The sequence below is a fragment of the Colossoma macropomum genome, unplaced genomic scaffold, assembly GCF_904425465.1.
Source record: "Colossoma macropomum unplaced genomic scaffold, Colossoma_macropomum, whole genome shotgun sequence".
Lineage (NCBI taxonomy): Eukaryota > Metazoa > Chordata > Actinopteri > Characiformes > Serrasalmidae > Colossoma > Colossoma macropomum.
In genome coordinates this window covers 16,541,061-16,565,194 of record NW_023494789.1, presented here as the reverse complement: position 1 = coordinate 16,565,194, position 24,134 = coordinate 16,541,061, and the positions used below count along the sequence as shown (strand labels likewise).

The following is a 24,134-nucleotide window of genomic DNA, read 5'->3' as shown; positions in this document are numbered from 1 at the left end:
GCCAAACATTGCAGGCATGCTTGAAAAAAACAAGATTTGGAATCGCAACTCAAACTGAAATTGCAAGTGCCTGCATAGTCGTTAAGGGACAATGGATTTGGTTTGTTGAGAACATGCATTCTTGTTTATTAAAACATTAACATTAAGAATTATTGCTTTTTATTTTGAATGAATTATATATTTAATTAAAGAGTGATTTGCAAAATGAAATATTTTTCCTTTTATGTTCTGTCTTGACTTCCTTGCCATTTCTGTCCGCACTTCCCATTTTTTCCATTTGTTTTAGCATCAAGTAAAGGCAAAAAATATATAGCTATAGTTTAAATGGCTCATTTTTTTCCTTTTTTTGTGGTTCTATTTTTTTCCTTGAGGTCCACATTTGCAAAATTTTGTAACATAAAACTGGTGGTTTTATGTTCCAAAAATGGTCATAATTAATTTTTACATAGCAATTTTCCAACCTTTCTTTTTCTCCTAGAATTAAACAGGCTGTTTTTGTTACTGTGTCTTTTAGATATATGAGCTCTCCTCTGATTGGCTGTCCTGTACTCTGGCTCATTCAGAAATCACTCAGAGCTAAAACACTCCTTAGAACTTTAGTGTGAAGGGGTGGGGCTAAGCTGCTATAGGCTGAATAGGTGGAGATATCTAAATTAGTTGGTTCTCATCACATCACAGAAACAATTCAGGCAGTTTTTGCAGCTTAGTTTCCAGGTATGGACTTTATGGACAAGGTAGTAAATGGTATGTTTTTTAAACTCATTTTTTTTAAAAAAAAAGAGAAATTCGTTTTTTTAATTCTCTGGGCCCTTTAAGAATTTAACACAAAAGCATGTGCAGACAATAACTTTTCATCACATTTCAATGATAATAAAATTTGTCTTCTTCTGCTCATAAACATACATGTGGTATCAATTGAAAGTTTAGAATCCAGAAGTTCTGCTTGTTTCAGTGAGCCACAAGAAACATTTGTTATACCTTAAAGCTCTCTCTGTCTTTCTCTTTTTCAGACATTTATTCCTTTGATGAAGAAGAGGCAGTACTCGACCCTCACATATCAGAACACTTGACACACTTTGGAATAGATATGCTGAAAATGCAAAGGGTGCGTTTTGGTAGTTCATTCAGAAATGGATGCATTGTGGTGTCTCTTCATTAAGACAAATACCCGCTCCTGTAGGATGTACACTGCTGTTCTTGACTTAATGTCCATGCCGTTCTCCCGCAGACAGAGAATGGCCACCACACAGATAACCATATGCAGTCACGAGCCAGTGAGTGGGAGGTGATTCAGGAGTCCAACCTGAAGCTGAAGGCGGTTTATGGTTCAGGCTATACAGGCATCAAAAACCTGGGCAACAGCTGCTACCTCAGCACCACTATGCAAGTTCTCTTCAGCATCCCAGAGTTCCAGAGAGCGTAAGTGCTCCTGCTTCTTATTTTACCATTCTTTGTCATGTTCTGCTTTTGTTATTGTACTTAAATCTGGCTTTTGCTTTTGATGTAGTAACGTAGACCACAATAACCATGTTTTAACAGCAATTATTGTTTTTTAATTATTATTATTCATCTCTAGGTATGTCGGGAATCTACAGAGAATATTTGACTACTCTCCGCTTGATCCCACCCAAGACTTCAGTACGCAGATGTAAGTAATGTGAAGTTGTGAAACAGCTGTTTTCACAAAAAATAACCATGTCATCTGTTGATTAATAGCCTGAAGAAAATATCAGCTTGAATGCCCTGCATGAGTTTCTATGCCATCATCATCAGCAAAACCAAAAAACAGGCATCATAGATTAGATAAGTGATCATTTAAACGCATCACGAAAGAAATGGGTCTTAAGTCAGTGTTAGATAGCGAGGGACAGAGAAGAGTCTTGATGCTTGTCTTCCATGCATCTTGAAGGATGGCAGGTCAAGCTGAGCTGTACTTGAGGCTTGAAGGGCTTGAGGTTCTCAAGTTTTGACCATTGCCATAACGTAGGGAGGGGCTGGTCCACTTTTGGCTTTGTAGACAAGTCTCAGGGTTTTAAATCTGATGCAGGCAGCTACAGGAAGCCAGTGAAGGGAATGCAGCGGTGGAGTGACATCAGTGAACTTAGGAAGGTTGAAGACAAACTGTGCTGCTGCATTCTGGATCAGTTGTAAGGACCTGTTGGCCCACATAGAAGACCGCCCAGGCGCGAGTTGCAGTAGTCAAGCCTTGAGATGACAATAGACTGAACAAGTATATGAGTGGTCTGTTTAGAGACAAAGGGTTGAATCCTTAGAGTGTTGTAGAGGAGAAACCTGCATGTCCACATCAGGTTTGTAGTGTCTGCTGAGATATCCGCGGAGGACATGTTGTTTACAATGTTTTGAGTTCACTTTGAATACTTTTTCAAAGTGCTCACAAGGTTTATCTGCTTGGGGAAGGGAAACAAAGCACAACTGGTGTTACAAAATGTTCTACCGCATGTTGTGTGAAGTTCATTTCCAACAGAGAAGTCTCCAAATCCCCAAATCTTACATAGTGTACCTTTTAATAGTGTAAGTTAGAGATGGCCCAGTCCGTTACCAGGTATTGGTATGTGTCTGATATCAGCAGAAAATGCTAGATTGAATATTGGAGGGAAAAATAACAAATCTGATCCAATCTTATAGCAAAACTAACCTGTATTTCTTCCTGTGGGATAGTAAGGTTGTTCGAATGATTTAAGCCTAGTTTGAGTCTACTTTTAGATGCTCATTGTAAATGAACTGCTTCAGTAAACCAAAGCTCATTTTAAAGCTTACCAATTTTTAAAGAACAAATGTCCGATCAGTATCAACCGATACTCAAAGTTTCAGTATCATTATCGGAAAGAAAAAATACTATCGCGCCAGCTCTTGTGAAAAAGGTAAAAGGAAAATTTCATTATTTCAACTCTTTAACTCATTACTATTGCTATCAAACATCAGGACACATCAGGACCAGTTCTGACCTCACTGTTATTCTTCTGTACACTGCAGACATTTGACACGGTGTATTGGATGCTTTGTTTGTGTCTGTATCCACCAGGGCGAAACTGGGTCATGGACTTCTTTCAGGCCAGTATTCCAAACCTCCAATCAAATCAGAACTCATTGAACAGGTGATGAAAGAAGAATACAAGGTATTTGACAAGGTGCTTGACATTTGACTTGAGCATGGGGCTTTAGACAGAATGAGCTTGAAAATTAGGATGAGAACTACAGAGCTTATTATTTGAATATCTGATTCTGTAGAGTTCCTCCTAATCATCCCAACACGCTCACTGAACCCAGTGATAGTACTTATAATATAGTGAATTCAAATGCTGTGGAAACATAGAGCATGCAGGCATGCACTCTCATGTCATATTAAAATTCTAACACTCCCCGATGTCATGTGAATGATCAGAAGAGGAACTCTGTTTACAAATGAATAAGCATAACCAGAGAGAACTTTAAAACCTTTAAAACTGTAAAATGTTTTCAAAGCTACACAAATAAATCAAACTCATCAATGCAGCGTTTGGATTATCTGATTGTCTGCTTGAGTGCTTCTTGGTGCTACATTTCTCTCTTGCATAGTTTGCCCTGTTATAGTACGAACATTAATGTTAAAGGGCCCATATCATACACTTTCCATTTTCCAATTCCTCCTCATTCCTTTAAATTAGACTAGTTTTGTTACTGTGCCTCTAAGATTGATTTACAGTTGTATGCAGAAGTTTGAACACCCTGGTCAAATTACAATGTTGATTTTTCTAGGTGAAAGTAAGTTAATACATCCTGTATAGAGAACACACTTAAACGAAATTTTTCTGCATACATCAGCAAATATTTTTATTGATTTGAGTTTAACGTATTGGAAAAAATAAAACATAAAATGTAAAATGGGCTGTAATTTTATTTTTTCCAATATGTTAAATTCAGCAGATGAACAGTAATGAACAGTGATTCTGCAAAATGTGCAGACGTGTGTTTTCTGAATGAATATATTAACTTGTTTTCACTTAGAAAGTCAACAAAACATAATGTAATTTGACCAGGGGCTTCCTAACTTTCGCATACGACTGTATGTAAACGACCTTTGCTCTGATAGGCAGGCCTATATTGTGCTTAATTAAAAAATCAGTTCAGCCTAAAACACTCAAAAGTGAATGGACAGGGCTAAACTGCTGTAGGCTGAATCAGTAGATGTATATGTTGTTTTTTTGTGACATCATAAAAACAATTAACTAAAACACAGGCTGTTATACTGACCATGTGGTCTGAGGAATTAATGTGTTTATGTGTGAATGCAAATAAAAAAAAACCTAGCAAAAGTCAGTTTTACATGATATGGGTCCTTAAGTACTGTATTACAAAGCGATGATAGATTTTATATTCCATAATTAAATTGCTTCATTTACTCTGATTCTGTAATGTTTTGGGTGTTTTTGTGTGGCTATGTGCTTGTATGGTGGAGAGAACTAATCCTTTGATCAGGTTTTACTTTCACTGGCTTTGTCTCAAATGAAAAGCAGAAGGTGAACTAAAAGAGCTCTATTTGTAGCCAACTAAACAGCCTTTACTGTTATGGCTAACATGCTGTTTCCTCTGTAGCAGCAGCACAGAGGAATTTCTCCCAAGATGTTCAAGGCTCTGGTCAGCAAGGGCCACCCAGAATTCTCCTCAAACAGACAACAGGATGCCCAAGAATTCTTCCTGCATGTTATCAATGTGGTACAGGTATGGCATTGTTCTTCTTTTTATAATCACTCCTATTGTAGCTGAGCACCACTGATTTGAAGACTTTTTAAACTGCCATCTGCTAGACTTTAAGAGACTTTTCTAGACTGCTGTGAATAAAAGTAACAAAAGACATCAGTTTTAGGGCTGGAATGCTATGATGCTTGTTCAAACAGGCAGATGGAGGGGGTCATTAGTAATGAATTGGAAATCTTCATCATGAAAAATGGCTAAATTCTGTTGTCATGGTTTCTGTGGGCTGAAACTCTGTAGTAGTTTCCAGGGCTTGTCTGAAGTTTGTGAGCGCTCTTTCTGACGCTTGGCTCTTGTTTCAGAAGACACTTCTCAGCAGCATTCCTGCTCCCAGCCCTGCCAGACACACACTTGTGCTCTGAAGTGACTTTCTCAACCGAGTTAAATTTAGAACCCCCCTATCAGTTACACAGGCTAGATAATGCTTCCTATTTACCTCTTCTGCTTGACCTATGTGCAGAATTGAACCCGCTGCCCTAAAACTTTTCAGTGACCATAAAAACAAATAATATAACTGTCATAGTCTTTTTTGCAGCATAAAACATTGAATATTATTTGATTATCAGTGAGCGAAACGTAACGATTTCTACATAGTATGCTTAATTGTATTGCCATCTGCTAGCAGTGTGCATAGAACGTACACAATCCTAAGATGGTCAACCTGACAAGGTCAAGACAAAATTGTGTCTTCTGAGAATGTTGGTGCTTAGGACTGTGGCCTGGTTTATTTGTAGAGTGCTGAACAGTGAGGGGCCCTTATACTGCCCTTCTGCCTGCTATCTGGCCATCCAGCGCTGGTATTTCAGTGCTGTTAGAGGAGAAATATAGCTGGTGTATTTCTGTAAGGCCTCAGAATAGAGAGACTGCTGCTGCTTCTTGCAAGATGGCCTCGCTGAACTTTGAAATAAAGATCTACAATTTTATGCTTCCAGATTGAGGCCTGGGTTTGAACAGACATCATGTTGAACATAAGTACAAAGCCGTTGTTTATGTTACACTTTAGTTGTTAAAGACTTTGTTGAAGGGTTGTGACAGAAAAAAGTATGTTTGTCTCTTGATTTAACCCCTTAAATACTGAAAGTGTCCACGTTTTAAATGGGAATGCCATCAATTTTTTCAAAATTTTTGCATAATTCAGTGGTTGAGATATAAACGAAGTCAGTCAGAGTGGTTTGATGTGAAACGGTTCATTTTAGAGAAACTTTCAGGGGTGATAGGAACCAGGTGTCGCGTTGTCTACAACACAAATGTAGCCCTGTTGTTTACTAGGCAACAAGTTAACCTACACATGTCGTCTGAGTTTTTCCATATAATGTTGATGATGGTAAAGTAGTCATAAATCTAAAAAAAGAAGTTTTCTTTTGGGGACTATTTTGCCTATTAGTGTACCCCCACCATGAATGGATTACAGTAAATGGATTGAAATGTGTTTTAGGACAAAAGGATTTTAGGATAGGATAGTTAGGATAGTTTAGGGTAGAACTTGATGTTGATCAATTCCCGATGCTAGGTTTATTGATTTGAAATTCTCATGATATTTTCTAACAAAATTTTAATGATGAAACTGATGACTGTATCTGTGTTGTTGCACAGCTTACTAATGAGCATGTTGTTGAGTCAAGTGATTGTTATCGTCATTCCTCGATGTGACACTAGAGCTTGTCTTTACTGTAATGTTTTCCATTTGCAGAGGAATAGTGCTGGATCAGAGAACCCCAGCGATGTGTTCCGGTTTATCGTAGAAGAGCGTGTACAGTGCTGTCAGACACAGAAGGTGCGCTACACCCAAAGAGTAGACTACCTTATGCAGCTTCCTGTGCCCATGGAGGCTGCCATCAACAGAGGTAATGCATTCCACAATACATTTGCAAAGGTGCTCTTATGTTGGTCCGTTTGTCATAAAATATTTACACAACTTACAGCAGACTCCAGTATTAGCGGGACACAGCCCTGCAGAGTGCAGCATTCTGCCTCATTAAGCATACCTAATGCAACTGATCAGCTAATTGATGAGGCCTTCATGAGTTGAATTCAGAGCGTTACATGAAACTGGTTTGTTACACACCCTGCTCTGTTGTTTTTTGCAGAAGAGCTGATAGCGTATGAGGCTAAGCGGAAGGATGCTGAGGAGAACATGCGGGCCCCTCCAGAGCCAGTGAGAGCTCGTGTCCCCTTCACTGCGTGCCTACAGGCCTTCACAGAGCCTGAGAATGTTCCAGACTTCTGGAGCTCTGCACTGCAGGCCAAGTCAGCTGGAGTGAAGTAAGCAATGTTCTGGTCCAAAGCCTGGGATGGGCTCTACCAAGTTGGATCACTAACTAAACAAAGCTCAGAGAACAGTGGGCTAATGAAACAGTAATGCTCAGGCACACAGTCTCTTTTAAGGAATGAAAAGAAATAGATTACCACTGCTTTCATTTGCCTTGCATTGAATACACTCCTGGGTAAAAAAATGGGCCCAAAATGGCCTTAACAACAAATCATTAAACAGGTAGATAAAGTAACTTAATATGGGATAGCTTTTCCATTTGATTTCTTTAAATGTTGAAGTTTTTTGTGTACATTTGCCGCCTTATACAGATAGAATAGTGAGTATTTTTCCACTCAGCATTGATGGCTTCAAACAGTTGAAAAGCATTGCCAAGCTAGACCATCAGTAAAAACCATGTTTGCAGAATCTTCAAGCCTTAATAAAAAAAATACTCCTTTTGAAAAGCTAATTAGATTAATAACAGCTTACATTTATGTGATGTGAAGTCACGCATTTATTATTCAAATGAGTTTGGATAATATAACCATCAGTGCACTTTCACAGAAATGGTTGATAATTAATTTAGGTTGAAAGTGGCAATACTTTATTCGAAGGCTACCTGCTCAGGGACTTAATGGCACGTACATGAGCATTGAATAATATATTAAAAGAGCAACACTTAAATATTCATGAACAGCTTATGTCAGTATTCACAAGATGACTTGAGGTGTTTTATGAAGTAAAACACCTCATAGACATTTTATAGACACAAGGGCCCATAGATTAATGTGACAAACATTTATTCCATTTGTAACACTATTATGAAGCATCATTCTCAATTGTATTGGAATTTATAACGCTGTGCCCTACTTAAGAACACTATATCATTGCCCAGTGTGAGTATAGTGTCATTTACTTAATAAAACAGCTTATGTCATCTTGCAAATACTGACCTAAGCTGTTCATAAATACTAAGTATAGCTTTTAGATGTGTTATTCAGTGAATATGTTATGAAGTTCGTATGTTATTAGCCTTCAAATAAAGTTTTTTTTTTCAAATTTAAAGCCTTATTGAAATAATATTAAATGATAAATTATTGTCAATTTCTTTTTAGAACTTCTCGTTTTGGTTCCTTCCCTGACTACATGGTTGTACAGCTCAAAAAGTTCACATTTGGAGTGGATTGGGTTCCAAAAAAGTTAGGTATGTAAATTTGTCTCATTTCGATGAATGTGAATGTTCACTTGCATGAGTATGCAGGATGTTGTCTAAGTCTGCAGCAGTGTTTTTTTGTCGGTAGCCACTAGTTTCACTTAATCGCCCTCACGTTTGTGGCCACCCTGAGCCTCCCGTTGCTTGAGCACCTCACAAAGCAGATCAGCCTTTCTATTGCATAATGGTTGGCATCTGCATGTGTCCATCACACGTTCTCTTGTGCAATTCAGACCCATCACATGCTGCAAAGGCACTTGAGCAATACAACATGATGAAAAGATCAGTTTGCAGGGCATATTCACTCATGCTTGAACATAAGGCATTACTCCTCTGTCCTGCAGAGGTCACTGTGGCTCTGTGCTTTAGTTGGTTCACTTGGTTTAGTGTATTTGTTGTTTGTGTCATTTGAAACAAGATTAGGATTTTCATTCTGTACAGAGTACTTTATTTAATCTCTGTTCTGCTGTGTTGTCCTCACAGATGTTTCTGTAGATGTGCCTGATTTTTTGGACTTGAATCGGCTCCGGGCCACAGGATTACAGGCAGGTGAAGAAGAGCTCCCTGACCTTACACCACCTATTGTCATTCCCGAGGACACAAGAGGTAACGCTACATCTATTTTTCATGGATTTATTGTACTTTAGTGAATCTGTGAGCAGGTGATCTTGTACCATTCTCCACCAATTATTTAAAGTTTCTGCATTGCTAAATCATTAAGATGTAAGCAAAGCCATTCAGACAGGTTTGATGTGAATTGGTGCATTGAAAAGCTTACAAACTCAGATATCTTTACAATGGTGGTGATAGGAACCAGAACTCAAGATGTCTACAAGACAAATACAACCATTTTATTTATTATCCAAAACAATTACTAAACCTACATGTCTTCGAGTTTTCATATGTGATGTTGATAACTGTAAATTGCATTATTCCAAAAGTCCATTTTCTTTTTGTACACTTTTTGTCATGAACCACTTCATATGTATCTCTTCGCCATATAAAATGTGTTTCAGGCCAAAGTTTATCTCAAAACAATCATACATAATGTCTCAGGCATCACACTGCATATTCATAGCTATTTCATGAAATAACTTTCTGTGAGGGGACTTCTTGAGGCATTAAATGCTTCAGACTTCTGGTTCCTATCACCACCACTGTGAACGATTTCAATTTGGTAAGTTTCTCTAGAATAAAACATTCTAGAGAAACCACTCTGAGTAGCTTTGTTTACATCTTGACCATTTCATTATGCAGAAATGTAGTAAAATTGCTGGAATTCCCTTTTGAAGTGCTTTATATTGTTTGAATACTGTTGTGGCAGCAGGTTCATTCTACAAAGACTATTTAAGGCTGTGTTTCTGATTATGTCATTGATGTCATATAAAAAAAAAAAACCCTCACTCATTTTTTCATTTTTTTCCACACCATTTGCGAGCTACTCTTAATGTTTACTTTCAGTAATATCTTGTTACATTAATGGCCTTTACAGTTAAAAATGTTTTTTTTCTTACAACAGCGATGATCTGTTCATTTGTGCATTTCTTAAGTTGAGCTAATTGCAAGTATCGCTCTGTTTTTTCCAGACAACTCGATGAATAATTCTTTGGAATGTAAGTGTCAATATTTTGTACAACTTTTGTAATAATTAGGGACACATGGCAAAAGGAGACAGTACCTTTTAAAAACTTGGATGTTGTTAGTTTTCAGTTGCAAATGCACATCATGGGTAAGCAATCCTGCATGAGATCCCCATGGCAGTTTTTTCTTCACCATTCTTTTAACAAGGCCCAATGAGAGAACAGGCATGGCTGCTTTTATTAATGTGAACTTACCATGCAGACTGTACAGTATTCTTTCTTTGACATGTTCCTCAGCTCCAGAAATAGACGAGTCCTCCGTGATGCAGCTGGCAGAGATGGGCTTTCCCCTGGAGGCCTGCCGGAAGGCAGTGTACTACACTGGGAACATGGGAGCTGAAATGGCCTTTAATTGGATCATCGCTCACATGGAGGAGCCAGGTAAGGCTCGAGTGTGCTGTCCGACATCAGCATCTCCTCATAAGGGTATTGCTTGGGTACACTGTATATGTAAGCTCTGGAGTCATTAATCAGGAAAGCTGTCGGCTATTTTTCTCCACGACAAACAGCTTGATCAACTTGTGGTTTTGCAAGATACATTCTAATTTATCCAGGCTGCCAAAACTGCAGGTTTGACAGAAGGACAGATAGACAGATTTCTCTCTCCCTCCTTTGTGCTTGTGTGATACAGTGCACAGATTCTGCTCCAGAAGCATTTAAATTCCAGTGGCTGTGAATCTTCAGTGGCTTTATTTTTACTTTATTTGTTAACCAATGTTCTAGGTGACCACATATTAATTGTGATTGTGTTGAATGTGCCTGTGTATATGTTTTGAGTGTAAGGCTCAACTGCAAACATGATTTAATATCCCAGAGGAAAAAAAATCTTTCTTAAGATTGTCTCAGAGAAATATAGCAGATCTCAATATTATATTAATGAAGGACCACTGATTTCTGAATTGTTTCTCCTAAAGCCCCCATAGGAGAAAAGAGGAGATTAACATCAGAGTTTCACTATAAGACGTTCTGGTGAAAAACATGAGTTCCCCTTTTGCACTGACAGATGACGATGAGATCTTACACTATTCTTATGGAAATCTTATTCAGCTGAGACTGGACTGAGACGAGTCAGACACTAAAGAGATAAGCCACATGTGTGACAACATTTTAATCAAAGTGAGAAAATCTGAGGTTTATTTCTCAGGACCCAAATTTCAGAAACAGGAGAAAATGGCTTAAGTCTCACTCTGATTTCAAACTGGACTTAACAACGTCTAGGAGAAGTACCTGAGATCAAGAAGAGATCTCATTTAGAATGTTTCTTTCCTCTGGGATGTTAAATTTCAAAATGGCTGAAGCTTGTCTACGTAGGAGATATACTTTTGTATTAGGGGTGTATAATCAGAAATGACCAAGATTGGAATAGGCTGATTTTTGCTCCGAACAAGCAATCAGCAATCAGCGAATTTATTTAAATTCATTTGAATGCTGCTGCTTCAGCTACACCACATTTCTGTGTCATTCTGCTAAATAGCCAGTTACTTTTTACCATTTACCATTACGATTTACCATTATATTTGAAATGGGTAAATATGCAAATAATGTTATGTTGCAACTTTTGCTATTAGAAGGTACTGGTACTTCACACTGGTACTAACCTCTGTCCGGCTTCTGTATGGTCAATTATCATTGGCAATGATTTCCGTATGTTTTCCTGTACTTAGAAAAGAGCTGAAAACTCATTGATGTGGATGTAAAATGCAAATTTGAAACAACAAACATTAGACTCTAGCATTGCAGGACATTAGAGTTGTTTTACCGAAGCTGTTTATATGAAGTCTTATCCAACTTTCAAATACTGGAGCAACACAGTAAAAAAACAGTCCTGGTTTTGCTTCCTCTAAGGTTTTCTGTTATCTGTGCATGATTAGGCAGAGCCTGTGAAAACTCTGGCCATACCACTAGTATTACCACAAACTCTTCCCACCAGAAAAGTAGAATTATACAGATTTACAGCTCAATTTGTAAAGATCTTTTTGACTATGACTTTAGAATTCATAAAAGTGCTCCACAAAAATACACGTTCTGCGCAAATGTGTACGGACAGAATTCAGCAACTGCCCAGTGGCTTCTATTATAAGTGTGTTTTAAGTCAATACATTTTCTAAGTACAAGAAAGCATGTTGAAATTATCTTCCATGTTAGTTAACTGTACACGACATCTACATGGCAAATAGAGTCTAGGCTGAGAAACCCTGGAATATTCCTTCGATAGTATACAGTACTATACAAAACTCAGAAACCGCCCTTCAGTCAAAATGGAGTTGTTTTTTTTCAGTAAATATAGTGGAAAACATTTACACAGAAGCCTCAACAATTAAACGTTTCAGTGTTTTGAGTATTTAGTATGTCCAGAAATTGTGTTTATTTCCGTTTCCATTCTTCTCGGAAACACCTGTGGGTATTTTCAGATCTGAATCAAGAGTAAAGCTTGATTTTTCTCCTTTCTTTTAAAACATGAAAGCTTTAAAATGAAAGCTGGTTTTGGAATCTCCTGTTTTTTCACTTATTTTCCTTATGCAAGTGGATTATCTTATATCTAAGCTTCTTAGAAATATCTAATTAAAAATTGTATTTAAAGGCTGTTTTGACTGGAAATTAAATAAATAAAGGACAGTCTTTGACTTCTGCGTGCTACTGTATATAAGTCCCTTGTTCAACCCTAGAAGAAGCAGTGGCGGTGTTATTTATCACCACCAGCCTTGTTAAAGAAAGCTCTTCTTGTGGTGCAGTCCTCACCCATCTGTGTCACCTGTGCGCTGGGCGCTGTCCACCTGCGCTCTTCGCTCTCCTGCCCCAGATAAGCAGCCACCTGAGAGCCAGCAGCGGCCCAGACAAACACACAAGCTGAGTCCCCGGAGGGCACGACCCCATTAGAGCTCAAACACCTTTCGGGCAGTCAGGGCTGGGTTTCAGTATGTTTTTAACTCTGGACCACTCAGCTGCTGTCACATGAGCGTACTCATATAGTCTGTGCTGTTTTTATCTCAGGTTGTAGACCTCTTCTCTGTGTGTGATCTGGTTACAGGGATGTCAGACTCCTAGAGAGCCACAGTGCTGTAGCATTTACTGTTCCTGCATTAATTTGCCTCATTCATCTGATTATTATTAATCATTAAGACCTTCTTGAACTTGAACTGAAAAGAAGCTGCTACTTGGATTGTTGGATACACTGATATTAGCATGCTATTTAAGAATACATTTGTATTTAGTTTAGTAGGCAGTAAACGAAATGTAATTCAGAACAGAATTCTTCTAAGATCTCTAAGGCCATATTATTTACTTATGTCAGAGTAACAATAACATGTGACTTAAAGTGTGAAGTATATTCCTATACATTTGTTTTCTTAGTATAGTATTTTGTGACACAAATAATAGTCTGGCTTTTTTTACTTTGCTAGATGATCTTGATGTTGAAATCAGGAAACAGGTAAATTACAGTGTTGAAGTAGCTTTCAGCTCAATCAGATCTCAGTGATCCAAAAGATTTGCAACTACATGATCATTAACCAAAGTCAAATTTGAAAAAATAAATCCTAAAGACTGAGTGGGCATTTCAGACGGCACAGTGAATGAAAATGGTGTAGCCACAGCAGTGTAAACAACCCCACAGCAGCGGATTGTTTGTTAAAATAAAACTTTTATTTTCTGGTAGAACTCAGATTTGAATCTGTGTGAAAAATTGGGCTTTGATAGTAAAGTTACAGCTACGTCAACTGTGGTGGCCAGCACAAGTAGGGATTTGGCCAGTCATCCAAACACTTAGCATTTGCTGAAGAATAGTAGAGTGGCTAAAAGCAGCTAGGATAGACTACAAAGAGAGAGAGAGATTGAGAGAGAGAGAGGATGGCTTTATCAACAAGCTGCTCTCCAAAGTTATGGAACTGATGTTTTGTAAAGTTGGCACTGCCATGTGTTACATTGATTTGACCATAGTTAAGGGGGCGCTTAGTACATTCATGTAGGACCTTATAGGACCCTAAGCTCTGAAGTGATCTGGCCTCCCAGGACTTATCTTGAAATGTGCAATGTGTATTTTTGTTGCACTTGATTGCGAATACCTTGAAGACACAAAGGAGTGACAACCTAATTACAGTTTCCCCTGTTCAGTTATTGGAAAGCCCATGTTCCTCTACACGTCCTCATCTCCATTCAAAGTAGTTCCTGTTGTGAAAATGCATGAATGAATCTCACGAACCATATTGCCTGTAGATGAGAAACAAAGAAAAAACGAGCAGTCGACCCCAGACTGTGTTAAATTCTGTGCATGCTTCCCAGCAGCCGCCCACTCTATGCATATGTTTGCTATGCAGGTGTAAATATGCAGACGAGCCGCACATATTGACAGATGGCCTTTGCTTAGAATCTTTGCATTCTCTGCAGACTTTGCCGAGCCTCTCGCGATTCCTTCGTACATGGAGCCTGACCTGCCCAGTCCCAGCCTCCCCACTGCCAGCCCTCTGGACAACCAGCCGCCTGAGGAGAGCATTGCCATCCTCACCTCCATGGGCTTCCCCAGACACCACACCATCCAGGCCCTCAAAGCCACAGTGAGTGCTCTGCCTAGAGCCAGCATTGCTCCTGCCTACTGTTTACCAAACTTTTTTGTTGACAGGCAACACACATCTGTTGGCATTATGCATTATGGTTTATGTATAAAGCCAACAGATGTTGCACCTATGCTTGCCAATTTTAAGTCTAAGCCTATTTTACTTAACATCTGTTGAAACATTCTATAGATTTTTGCTCTTTAACTCTTTAAAATCTGTTGCATATCAAACTAAATGCGACATCAGCTTTGAAAAATCATAGAAGAATAGATTAAATAGCTGCATTTTTGCCATACCAGTCCCAGTCAAGGGTTGAAAAAAACATTTTCTGAGGAATTGTTATGAATTATGATTAGATTAGAATTTAGATTATAATTCAATTAATGTTTAGCACATGAAGCATTGTGGCTGAGGTTTAAAGTCAATTGTTTAGTGTATTCTTGATATAAACATATATATTTGCCCATATGCATAACCTAGCTTTGATTCTGCTACCAGAATGTTTCTTTAAATAGATTTGAATTAGGCTCTCATATTCTCATATTACACTGACTGAAAGCAAGTTCAGACATGTCATCGATGCTTTGGCTAGATACTCAACGGACAAGCATGTGAGACCCCATTAGGCTCCCTGGAGCTAAATTGCTTGGCTAAAGCTCTTGTACTGTTGATGTATTGCGTATTATATTTACAATGATATTTTGTGGTTCATGTGTCCAGTTTCTTAGAACCAAACTAAGTACACTACAGTTCAGAAGTTTGGAATCACTCGATTAATAATGTATGTTATTTGAAACACAATAATACCCTATACAATGTAAATTGAAATCTTTTAAACTAGACACCAAAGGTATTTTTTGATGTTTTACTCAATATTCAAGGATTTTGAGTTATTATATGCTGTATTCTGTAATATAATTATCCATTTATAGTCTTTCCTTGAGACATTGTCTGCCTCAAGATTTGATCACCGCTTTTCAAATGAGGCATGAATGTTAATTTTATTGTAACTTAATTCTTGATGTTAGCAAAAAATGATTCCCATTTTAGAATTTTCTACAACTTTCTTCATCATTCTGGACACATCTTAATTTTTTACCGCTTCTGAGCTTCCTATTAACCCCTTATTCAGTAACTACATGTGCTGCAATGCAAACTGAGTTATTTAGTTAAATGAGTTATTTGTAGGTTATAGACGTATGTAATAAAACTTTGGACCTGCCAGTGGGTCCTGTCCCTTTAAGGGGTTAATTATTTAAAAGCTATGAAATTTCACAGGACTATCATTCTGAAATCAGTTCATACATTTGTCTGAAAACAGATTGTTTTTCTATTTTTGAAAACATTGATTCCAAACAGCCCAGTGACCCAATGAAGCTGGGATAGGCACCCACCCCCCACTGCGACCCAGAAGGATAAACGGCTTAGATAATGTGTGTGTGTGTGTGAACAGTTGTGTATCTTCTTAAAGTTTGAACATGCTGATCACCTCATGTATCAGAGTAAGTGTATTAAGTGGAAAAGTGTTTATGATCATTTTTCCATTCGCATACATTTTTTGATTGGTCTTTCATGAATGGTGATAATCATGTTAAAGGAATAAACCAGTGTTTATGACTCATTGCCAATAATGTAGTTTGTGCATACAGTAGTATATAATTTTTATTTAGTTAAAATGCAATTTTAATTAATTAATCAATTAATGTTGCTGAAAAGCAGCAATCAAACAGTATACCAAGCAGACGTTGTTTAGAGGATGAACTCTGGGATTTTGGAGTGAACTTCATCCCACTTTCTGTAGTCAGTTTATTTATAGAGTGTCTTGCAAGTCTGTGTGGCACCTTTTTTTTGGACTTGTCACTTCAGAAGACAAGGCAAAAACATCCTTCTTTTGTCTTTACACTTCCAACTAAATGATTATCTGGTGTTTTACATACAGAGCTGTTGTGGGTCAGAGACAGGGGGAGGTGTGAAACAGCAGGGTCTCGCGCACAGACCAATAATAGCATAGTAACAAGAGGAAGTGCTCATAATACACAGCCTACACTGGCACAGAAAAATGAGTGGGCGTCAGACCACTTCTGCTTTCAGGGCTGGTGTCTGCTGTGAATCATACTCCTATTTCAGATTAAGGCCTGAGCTTTAACAAGACCATGCAGTGACTGTGGCAGCTGAATAAAGGAACTGATGCTTGTGACGTGTTCAAAAGGAGCTTGAGTTTTTGCCTGGTCATTTTGTTGTCAAAGGAAGCACTACAAAAGATGTGCTGTACTAAAATACCATACTTGACATAACTATTCGAATTCGCTTTAATAAAATGATTTTGAGTAACATTGAATTGAACGAACACTGAGTAAAGCAGTGGTCATCCTGCTCCTGGAGGGCTACCTTCCTGCAGATTTTAAATCCAACCCTAATCGACCTCACATGATCCATCTAATTACGGCCTTCAGAGGTCCTTGATTAGCTCAGCGAGGTTAGATGTTATAGTTTAGATGCATCTTTGATGAGTAATGCTCAGTTTGAGACTTGGTTTGGTTATTTTAACAGAATAATAACTTGGAGCGGGCACTGGACTGGATCTTCACCCACCCAGAGAGTGAGGAGGAGAGTGAGGCCATGTCAGACATGGCTGATACGGAGCCCAACGACACCAGCTTCTCAAATGCCAACGCACACAGTGACTCCACTCTGTCCCCGGACCAGGAGCTGTCAAGTCCCCGTGTCCGAGATGGCCCTGGACGTAAGTGCCCTCTGATCAAATGTTTTTAGATGGTTCTTCTATTACACACACACAGACCAACTTACAGGGTTCAAATTGGAAGGCTGGTGGGAAGTCCCAGGTCGTTCAATCTCAAACGAGTTGAAGGACCCACATAAGAGACAAAACCTGGTGGGGTCCTGTGTTATTTCACTTTACCCTCTAATTACATGCAAACATAAATTTCTTATTTATTATCAACCTTGATTTTTTAAAGCTGTTCCATTTTTCACTAAAGTGCTGAACAGCCCCAGCAGACTATCTAGCTTGTGAGATCGCTAGGCAACAGTAGTAGCAACATTAAGTTAGGCTTTTCTCAGAAACGTGCATTCATAACTCTATTTTGCTCCACTCAGTGGTGTAATTCAGTTTTACCTGTTATAGGGCCAATCAAACCTGTCGACTAAATATTATTTCACCGCCTAAATAATATATTTTAATTAGTTAACTGCTTGAGAGATGCCAGTTGAGGTGGTGGACGCCTCCAAGTCGGGGTTTACCAGGCACGACCTACTGGGACAAGACCCTGGGGTCATCCTAGGACCTACTTGAGGGATTATATTGTCTTGGGAGCGGCTTGGGTTCCTCCAGAATGAGCTGGAGGAAGTTGCAGGACACAGGGTTGTCTGGGATTTTCTGCTTTCCCTACTGCTACCACGACCTTAGCTGGATTAAGCGGTTAAACATGATGATGATGATGATGATGATGATGAATTAGTTAACTGGCTGTTAGACCTACTTGATGGTGTGTTCTTGTCAGTTTCTTAAGAGCTTTGAATGTGTGTGTTTACACTGATAACCAGTTAGTCATAAAATAAAAAAGACTGAATAAAAAAATGTTGTGACTCTTAGCTAGTAATACTCAGCGATAGTAAAACTATAGAGGTAAACCTCACAAAATCTTGTAAAAAACAGTATTCTTCAGTGACCTCACCTCATAGTTAGACTCTCCACCAGGGGATGCCCCCCTAAGATCTCTGCCACAATTCGAACCCTGCTAACACTTAGCTGACCAGAGTCATTACTGCTGCAGTCATTACTGCTGCTGTCTGCATGTGCTTCTATTTGCTTATGATTCAGCACTGGATATTAATTAAATTTTGTGTATTTAATTGCAGGATATGAACTCTTTGCTTTCATAAGTCACATGGGAACATCCACAATGTCTGGTCATTATGTATGTCATATCAAAAAGGAAGGAAGGTAAGTTTCTTTGCTTTAAAGGAAAAGCTCAGAGAAAAATCTAATGTACACAGTTTTCATCGTACCTCAAATGTTTGATAAGGTCATCATACCTCAAATTGTTATCTGTAAAAATGGTCAAAAATACAAACTAAATTCAAGCTTTAGGATCGCTGCTACTGTTTTTAATACTTTTGTCCATTTGTATAGATAATATCAAGATAACAATAGCCATGTTTTCATCAACTTTCTTTACAAGCGATATAAAAAGGCATTAAAAAAACGCTTGCTTCCATCAAATTGATTTTTAGCCAAAAAAATGCTTCACATGATGATGTTTCCTACAAAAAGTGGTTATAAAAAAACAAGTTTTGGTTTATTGATAAAAATGTTTTATTTATTTAATTTTTTTAAAGTATTTTTTTTCCATCTGAGCCGTTTCTCTGTCGTGTAGAGCTGTTTGAGCTGTAGCCTGTTTTGGACATCTTATCAGTCCAGTTAAAAACATTTCCAGTGTACGTTTTGACAGTATTTCAGGTATTGATAAACAATTTTTCTAATAAAGACATTCATAAAATATTGCAATTTCCATTTCCATATGATACATCAACTTTTTAAAGCATTGAAAAGTTAATTCTAATTTTGGCTAGAAACATATCTGATCTGCCATACATTGTCAGAAACCATGTAATCAAGCCTGTTTATTTGAGATTACTTACACATTTTGAGGCAGGTACATAGTGATTCAGGCAAGCAGTTTACATGATGCTGGCTGTTGAGGTATTTGCTTGTGGTCCTTGTTAGCGACATTAGCCTCTTAGCTTAAGTCAAAAACTAATTAACCACATTTAATCAGGTGAAAAACTATTTTAGTTTGAACCCAAATAAAGAACATTGTGTGCGTATGTAATTAATAAAACCATCTTTTTTCTTCCCTAGATGGGTGATTTACAATGATCACAAAGTATGTTTGTCAGAAAGGCCCCCAAAAGACTTAGGCTACATTTACTTTTACCGACGCCTGTCCAGCTGCTAGACCTGCACCTTCCTAACCGTAGAGCTGCACAGCCTGCCGGGCACACAGGAGGAGGAGGACACCACTGACACTGCTGGACTCCCAAGAGCCATTCACACGGAAGAGACGTAGAGAGGAACCCTCACACCCCACCCAGACCAGCTCAAAGCTCACTACACTACAGGCATGGTCAGAAAGGGGGAATGAATGTGTTTGTTCAGCTTGCGTGATTGGTTATTTCTTTGTTGTTGCTTTGTTGAGAGTGGCATATATTCTGTACTAGAGGTACAGAGGGATGTGTGCAATTTTGAAATATGCAGATTAATGTCCTAATATATACACAAAGATTTCTTTTCTCTTTCAATGCCTTGAGTTACTGTGCCAGTATTTTTCGAGAGGTACATACTTCGTATTGTTTTTTCCTTTATTTTGGAAAATATACATGTGTGCCTGGATGTGGAAGTATCGCTACTGCCAGCCCCGCGCACTGCTCTGAATGCAGTTACTTTGAATTACATTTTTTGGATGAGCACTGGAACACCTTACTGTGTACTGCACAAGGAAAGGAAAGCAGGCAAAGTGGAATTAAGGTACCATAATGTCATGCACAACTACTCACAAATGGCTAAATCAGAGGAAGACTGACTTGCCGGAAGGAAGAAGGAGTATGTGTTTCTTTATAGGAATGAACCAATGCACTGGAACAGTATCCTTACATATCTTTTGATGTTTTGATCGATACAAGCTGATTTATTTTATATCCTGGAAAACTTCAGCACAGTGGGAATACAATAAGTCATGCAGGTTGACATCTAGGTCAGTGTTATATGATGGGAAAATGTACCAATGAATTTTTTTTGTGCAATAGTAAAGTGCTTTACTCTCATGACCTCTTCCAGTTTCTCTGACTGGACAGGTCTAATTCATCAAAGCTGAAGGTTTTTTTTCATCTCAGTTTATTCTCGCTTATAACAAATATAGTGACAAACTATTTGTATCCAATAACTAAGCAATATGTAGTGACAAGGTGATCCGAATTTCTAATATCATATGCAGTGTCTTACATAAAACTCAGATATCAGTCTTTTTCAGATATTACAGTGCCATGCACATTGAATGTACTCTCTATGGTGCTCAGTAATACCAAATCGTGCTCAAGCTTTATGATTTTTGACTCTTTTTCTTCTTTTTCCCCTCTGTTCCTCTCAAAAGTATAAAGTAAGATGCATATGAGGAATGCATATTTGCTTTCTCTCTTGACCCAAGGAAATCACCCACTATACTGGCCATAAATACTTCATCTATGGGACGTTTGCCCAAAATACACAACTCAGCACACAAGCAAAGGTTCCTTTTTTGATACAGTGCAGTTTGCCTCTCTCACTCTCTTGCTCTTTCTCTCCTCTCACTTTCTCTCTCTCTCTCACTCTTATTTGAAAGGGTAGCTGGAAAGCTAAAGAACAAGGCATACTCATGCTGTACGTCTCTACGCTCTTCCCGTCTTCCCTTTTCTCTTAGGAGGTCTCTGTAGGCTGACACTCTGATCGCCTCCTTCTAAAACATGCCTTGATATTATCAGCTTGTGCACTAAAGTTCAGAAGTTAGCCAGTTGATGTTTTGAATTGTATAGTTGATCTTTTGTGGTTCATCTGTTTCTTCATTTTTTTTTTCATGGAACTGAATGTCAAGTGGTTCAAGTTTTTATTTATTTTTTTTTTTCCTCTTTTTGCAAAAAGAAGTGTGCCAACTCTATAGTTACTATACAAATTTCCACAACTTGTGTAAGGTCTTTTGTAATGGATCTTCCTATCCAAATATGACTTTCAACAGAACTTTATGAAGGGCAAATGTGGGTGCGTTCACAATACCAATCTTTGCAATCGAACTCATTACTCATGTTTGGATTATTCAATAAACCACATGATTGTTGATTGATTTATTTTGGTCATTTTGTTCATATTTTTAAAATTACCTTTTTATGCCGTATTTGGAATCCACTGTGGAATCTTGTGTTTTGATGTGTGTGATTAAGCTTCTGATAAATACAGTAACCAGCCATTTTTTAAGATCACTTTTTTTAAAATCATGTGGCAGCAGCACAGTGCATAAAATCATGTAGACATAGGTCAAAGTCTTCAGTTAATGTGTATATCAAACATTAGATTGGGCCAAAAATATGATCTTTATGACTTTGAGTGTGGCATGATGGGCTGGTTTGTGTATTTCAGGTCTGAGATTTTCACACACAACAGTCTATAAAGTTCACAGTTAAAAAATTAATAAACATCCACTAAGCAGCAATTCTGTAGGTGGAAACACCTTGTTAGCGAGAGAGGTCAGTGGTGAATGCACAGAGTTGTTCGAGCAGACAGGAAGACCACATTAACAGTAACATCCTCTCTTTACAGAATGGTGCATCTCTAAATGCACAGCACATCAAAGCTTGAGGTGGATGGGCTACAAGAGCAGAAAACCACACTGGGTTTCACTCCTGTCAGCCAAGAACAGGAATCTAAAGGCTACAGTGGGCTAAGTCTTACTCCAACTAGACAGTTCAAAATTGGAAAAATGGGTCCCTAATCTTAATTTCTGCTTCCACATGCATATGGTATGGTCAGAATTTGGTGTAAACAGCAAGAATCCATGGACGCAACCTGTCTTGTGTCAACAGTTCAAGCTGGTGGTGGCAGTGTAATGGTGGTGGTGGGGGGGTTTCTTGTCTCACTTTGGGCCCCCCAATACCAGTTGAACATCATTTAAATGCCACAGAGTATTGTTGCTCACCATGTTTGTCCTTTTATGGACACTATTTACCTATCCACCAATGACAATTTCTAGAATGAGTCTCGTCACAAAACACAAGTATTCAGTATGTGTGTGTATATATATATATATGTGTGTGTGTGTGTGTGTGAACAACATAAGGTAAGAATGAATTAAAAAGAGACAAGCACACAAAACTTTGCATTTTTTTATTTTAAAAGATCACTTTCATATATGTTTGCTGGATATTTTAATATATTTTGCTATGTTTAAATATATTGCACCAGACTTAATGAAGCCTGTGATGTAGTGTCAGCATCATGAAACTAGTAAAGGACTAGTGAAGGACTGATTCATGACAGATCGCTGTCCGTACAGTCAGTTTCCTTGAGCTAAGTAAGCTTTGCGTGCACTACAGGCTTCAGTAAATTTGGTCTTATGTGAGACTAGTATGAATAAGTATAGAATAAAGAATATTTTGTCTAGAGTACTCATTGCATTGCAAAACTGATTACTATTACATAGTTTGTGTTTAGGATAAATGCCATATGCAAAGATCAGTATGTTTTGAAATGCAAAACTGTTATGATTATTATATATATATATATATGTCATAGAAATGAAGGGTAGAATAGAGTAAAAGAGGCATGACAATTTCATGCATATAAATAAAGCTACTGCATTCAAAAATAAGTGCATTCAGCATGCGGTCCTCTTAAATTAGGAGTTCTTCTAGAATAGTATAAGGTCATCTAGATAATCTCACCTGAGATTGTACAAAGTTCTAAAAAAGGGGAGGCTTTCCTCAGGCTCTACTAATGCAGCCAGAATAGAATTTACAGTAGCAAGCGATTATCTAGCACAGACCTGTTCTGTTTGGGTCCCAGAGCAGTTTACAGGGCTCTTAGATTATTCCATGTAACCAAGACACAAAGATGAAGCCGGATGTAAAAACAATATTACAAAATAAATCCTAAACAGATTTGGTCATTCAGGCTAAATCTGAAATAGTTGGTTTACAATTTGCTACCACATTACTGCCGAGAAATGTACTGAGTATTGTGTATTGGGCACCTTTTTTAAGGAGTCTTTGGGAAAACAGTTGCAGCCAATTATATTAAGCATATACTATATATATATATATACACCAATCAGGCATAACATTATGGCCACCTCCTTGTTTCTATGCTCATTGTCCATTTTATCAGCTCCACTTACTATATAGGTGCGCTTTGTAGTTCAGACTGTAGTCCATCTGCTTCTCTGCATACTTTGTTAGCCCCCTTTTACCCTGTTCTTCAGTGGTCTGGACCCCCATGGACCCTCACAGAGCAGGTACTATTTGGGTGGTGGATAATTCTCAGCACTGCAGTAACACTGATGTGGTGGTGGTGTGTCAGTGTGTGTTGTGCTGGTACGAGTGGATCAGATACAGCAGTGCTGCTGGAGTTTTTAAACACCTCAGTGTCACTGCTGGACTGAGAATAGTCCACCATACAAAAATATCCAGCCAACAGCGTCCTGTGGGCAGCGTCCTGTGACCACTGATGAAGGACTAGAGGATGACCAACACAAACTGTGCAGCAGCAGATGAGCTATCGTCTCTGACTTTACATCTACAAAGTGGACTGACAAGGTAGGAGTGTCCAATAGAGTGGACAGTGAGTGGACACAGTGTATAAAAACTCCAGCAGCACTGCTGTGTCTGATCCACTCATACCAGCACAACACACACTGACATACCACCAACACATCAGTGTTACTGTAGTGCTGAGAATGATCCACCACCCAAATAGTACCTGCTCTGTGAGGGTCCATGGGGGTCCTGACCACTGAAGAACAGGGTAAAAGGGGGCTAACAAAGTATGCAGAGAAACAGGTGGAGTACAGTCTGTAATTGTAGAACTACAAAGTGCACCTATATAGTAAGTGGAGCTGATAAAATGGACAATGAGCGTAGAAATAAGGAGGTCGTCATAATGTTATGCCATGCCTGATTGGTATATA

General features: G+C 38.4%; 1 protein-coding gene across 7 annotated transcripts in view; it reads left to right on the top strand.

The window, feature by feature from the left end:
- usp13 (ubiquitin specific peptidase 13) overlaps window positions 1-21,300 on the top strand; it is a 34,229-nt gene extending 12,929 nt beyond the window's left edge. The window contains exons 7-21 of one of the 7 annotated variants that reach the window (XM_036570297.1): window positions 1,011-1,105; window positions 1,229-1,419; window positions 1,577-1,648; window positions 3,044-3,149; window positions 4,594-4,719; window positions 6,443-6,596; window positions 6,840-7,014; window positions 8,119-8,207; window positions 8,700-8,822; window positions 9,803-9,829; window positions 10,094-10,237; window positions 14,240-14,406; window positions 16,957-17,149; window positions 18,286-18,370; window positions 19,289-21,300. In XM_036570297.1, the coding sequence (XP_036426190.1) occupies window positions 1,011-1,105; window positions 1,229-1,419; window positions 1,577-1,648; window positions 3,044-3,149; window positions 4,594-4,719; window positions 6,443-6,596; window positions 6,840-7,014; window positions 8,119-8,207; window positions 8,700-8,822; window positions 9,803-9,829; window positions 10,094-10,237; window positions 14,240-14,406; window positions 16,957-17,149; window positions 18,286-18,370; window positions 19,289-19,385 (1,844 nt within the window). In that variant the 3' untranslated portion in view covers window positions 19,386-21,300. The remainder of the gene's footprint in view (window positions 1-1,010; window positions 1,106-1,228; window positions 1,420-1,576; window positions 1,649-3,043; window positions 3,150-4,593; window positions 4,720-6,442; window positions 6,597-6,839; window positions 7,015-8,118; window positions 8,208-8,699; window positions 8,823-9,802; window positions 9,830-10,093; window positions 10,238-14,239; window positions 14,407-16,956; window positions 17,150-18,285; window positions 18,371-19,288) is intronic. The other 6 variants (XM_036570303.1, XM_036570300.1, XM_036570299.1 and 3 more) reach the window with 6 other exon arrangements.
- Window positions 21,301-24,134: the final 2,834 nt, after the last annotated feature.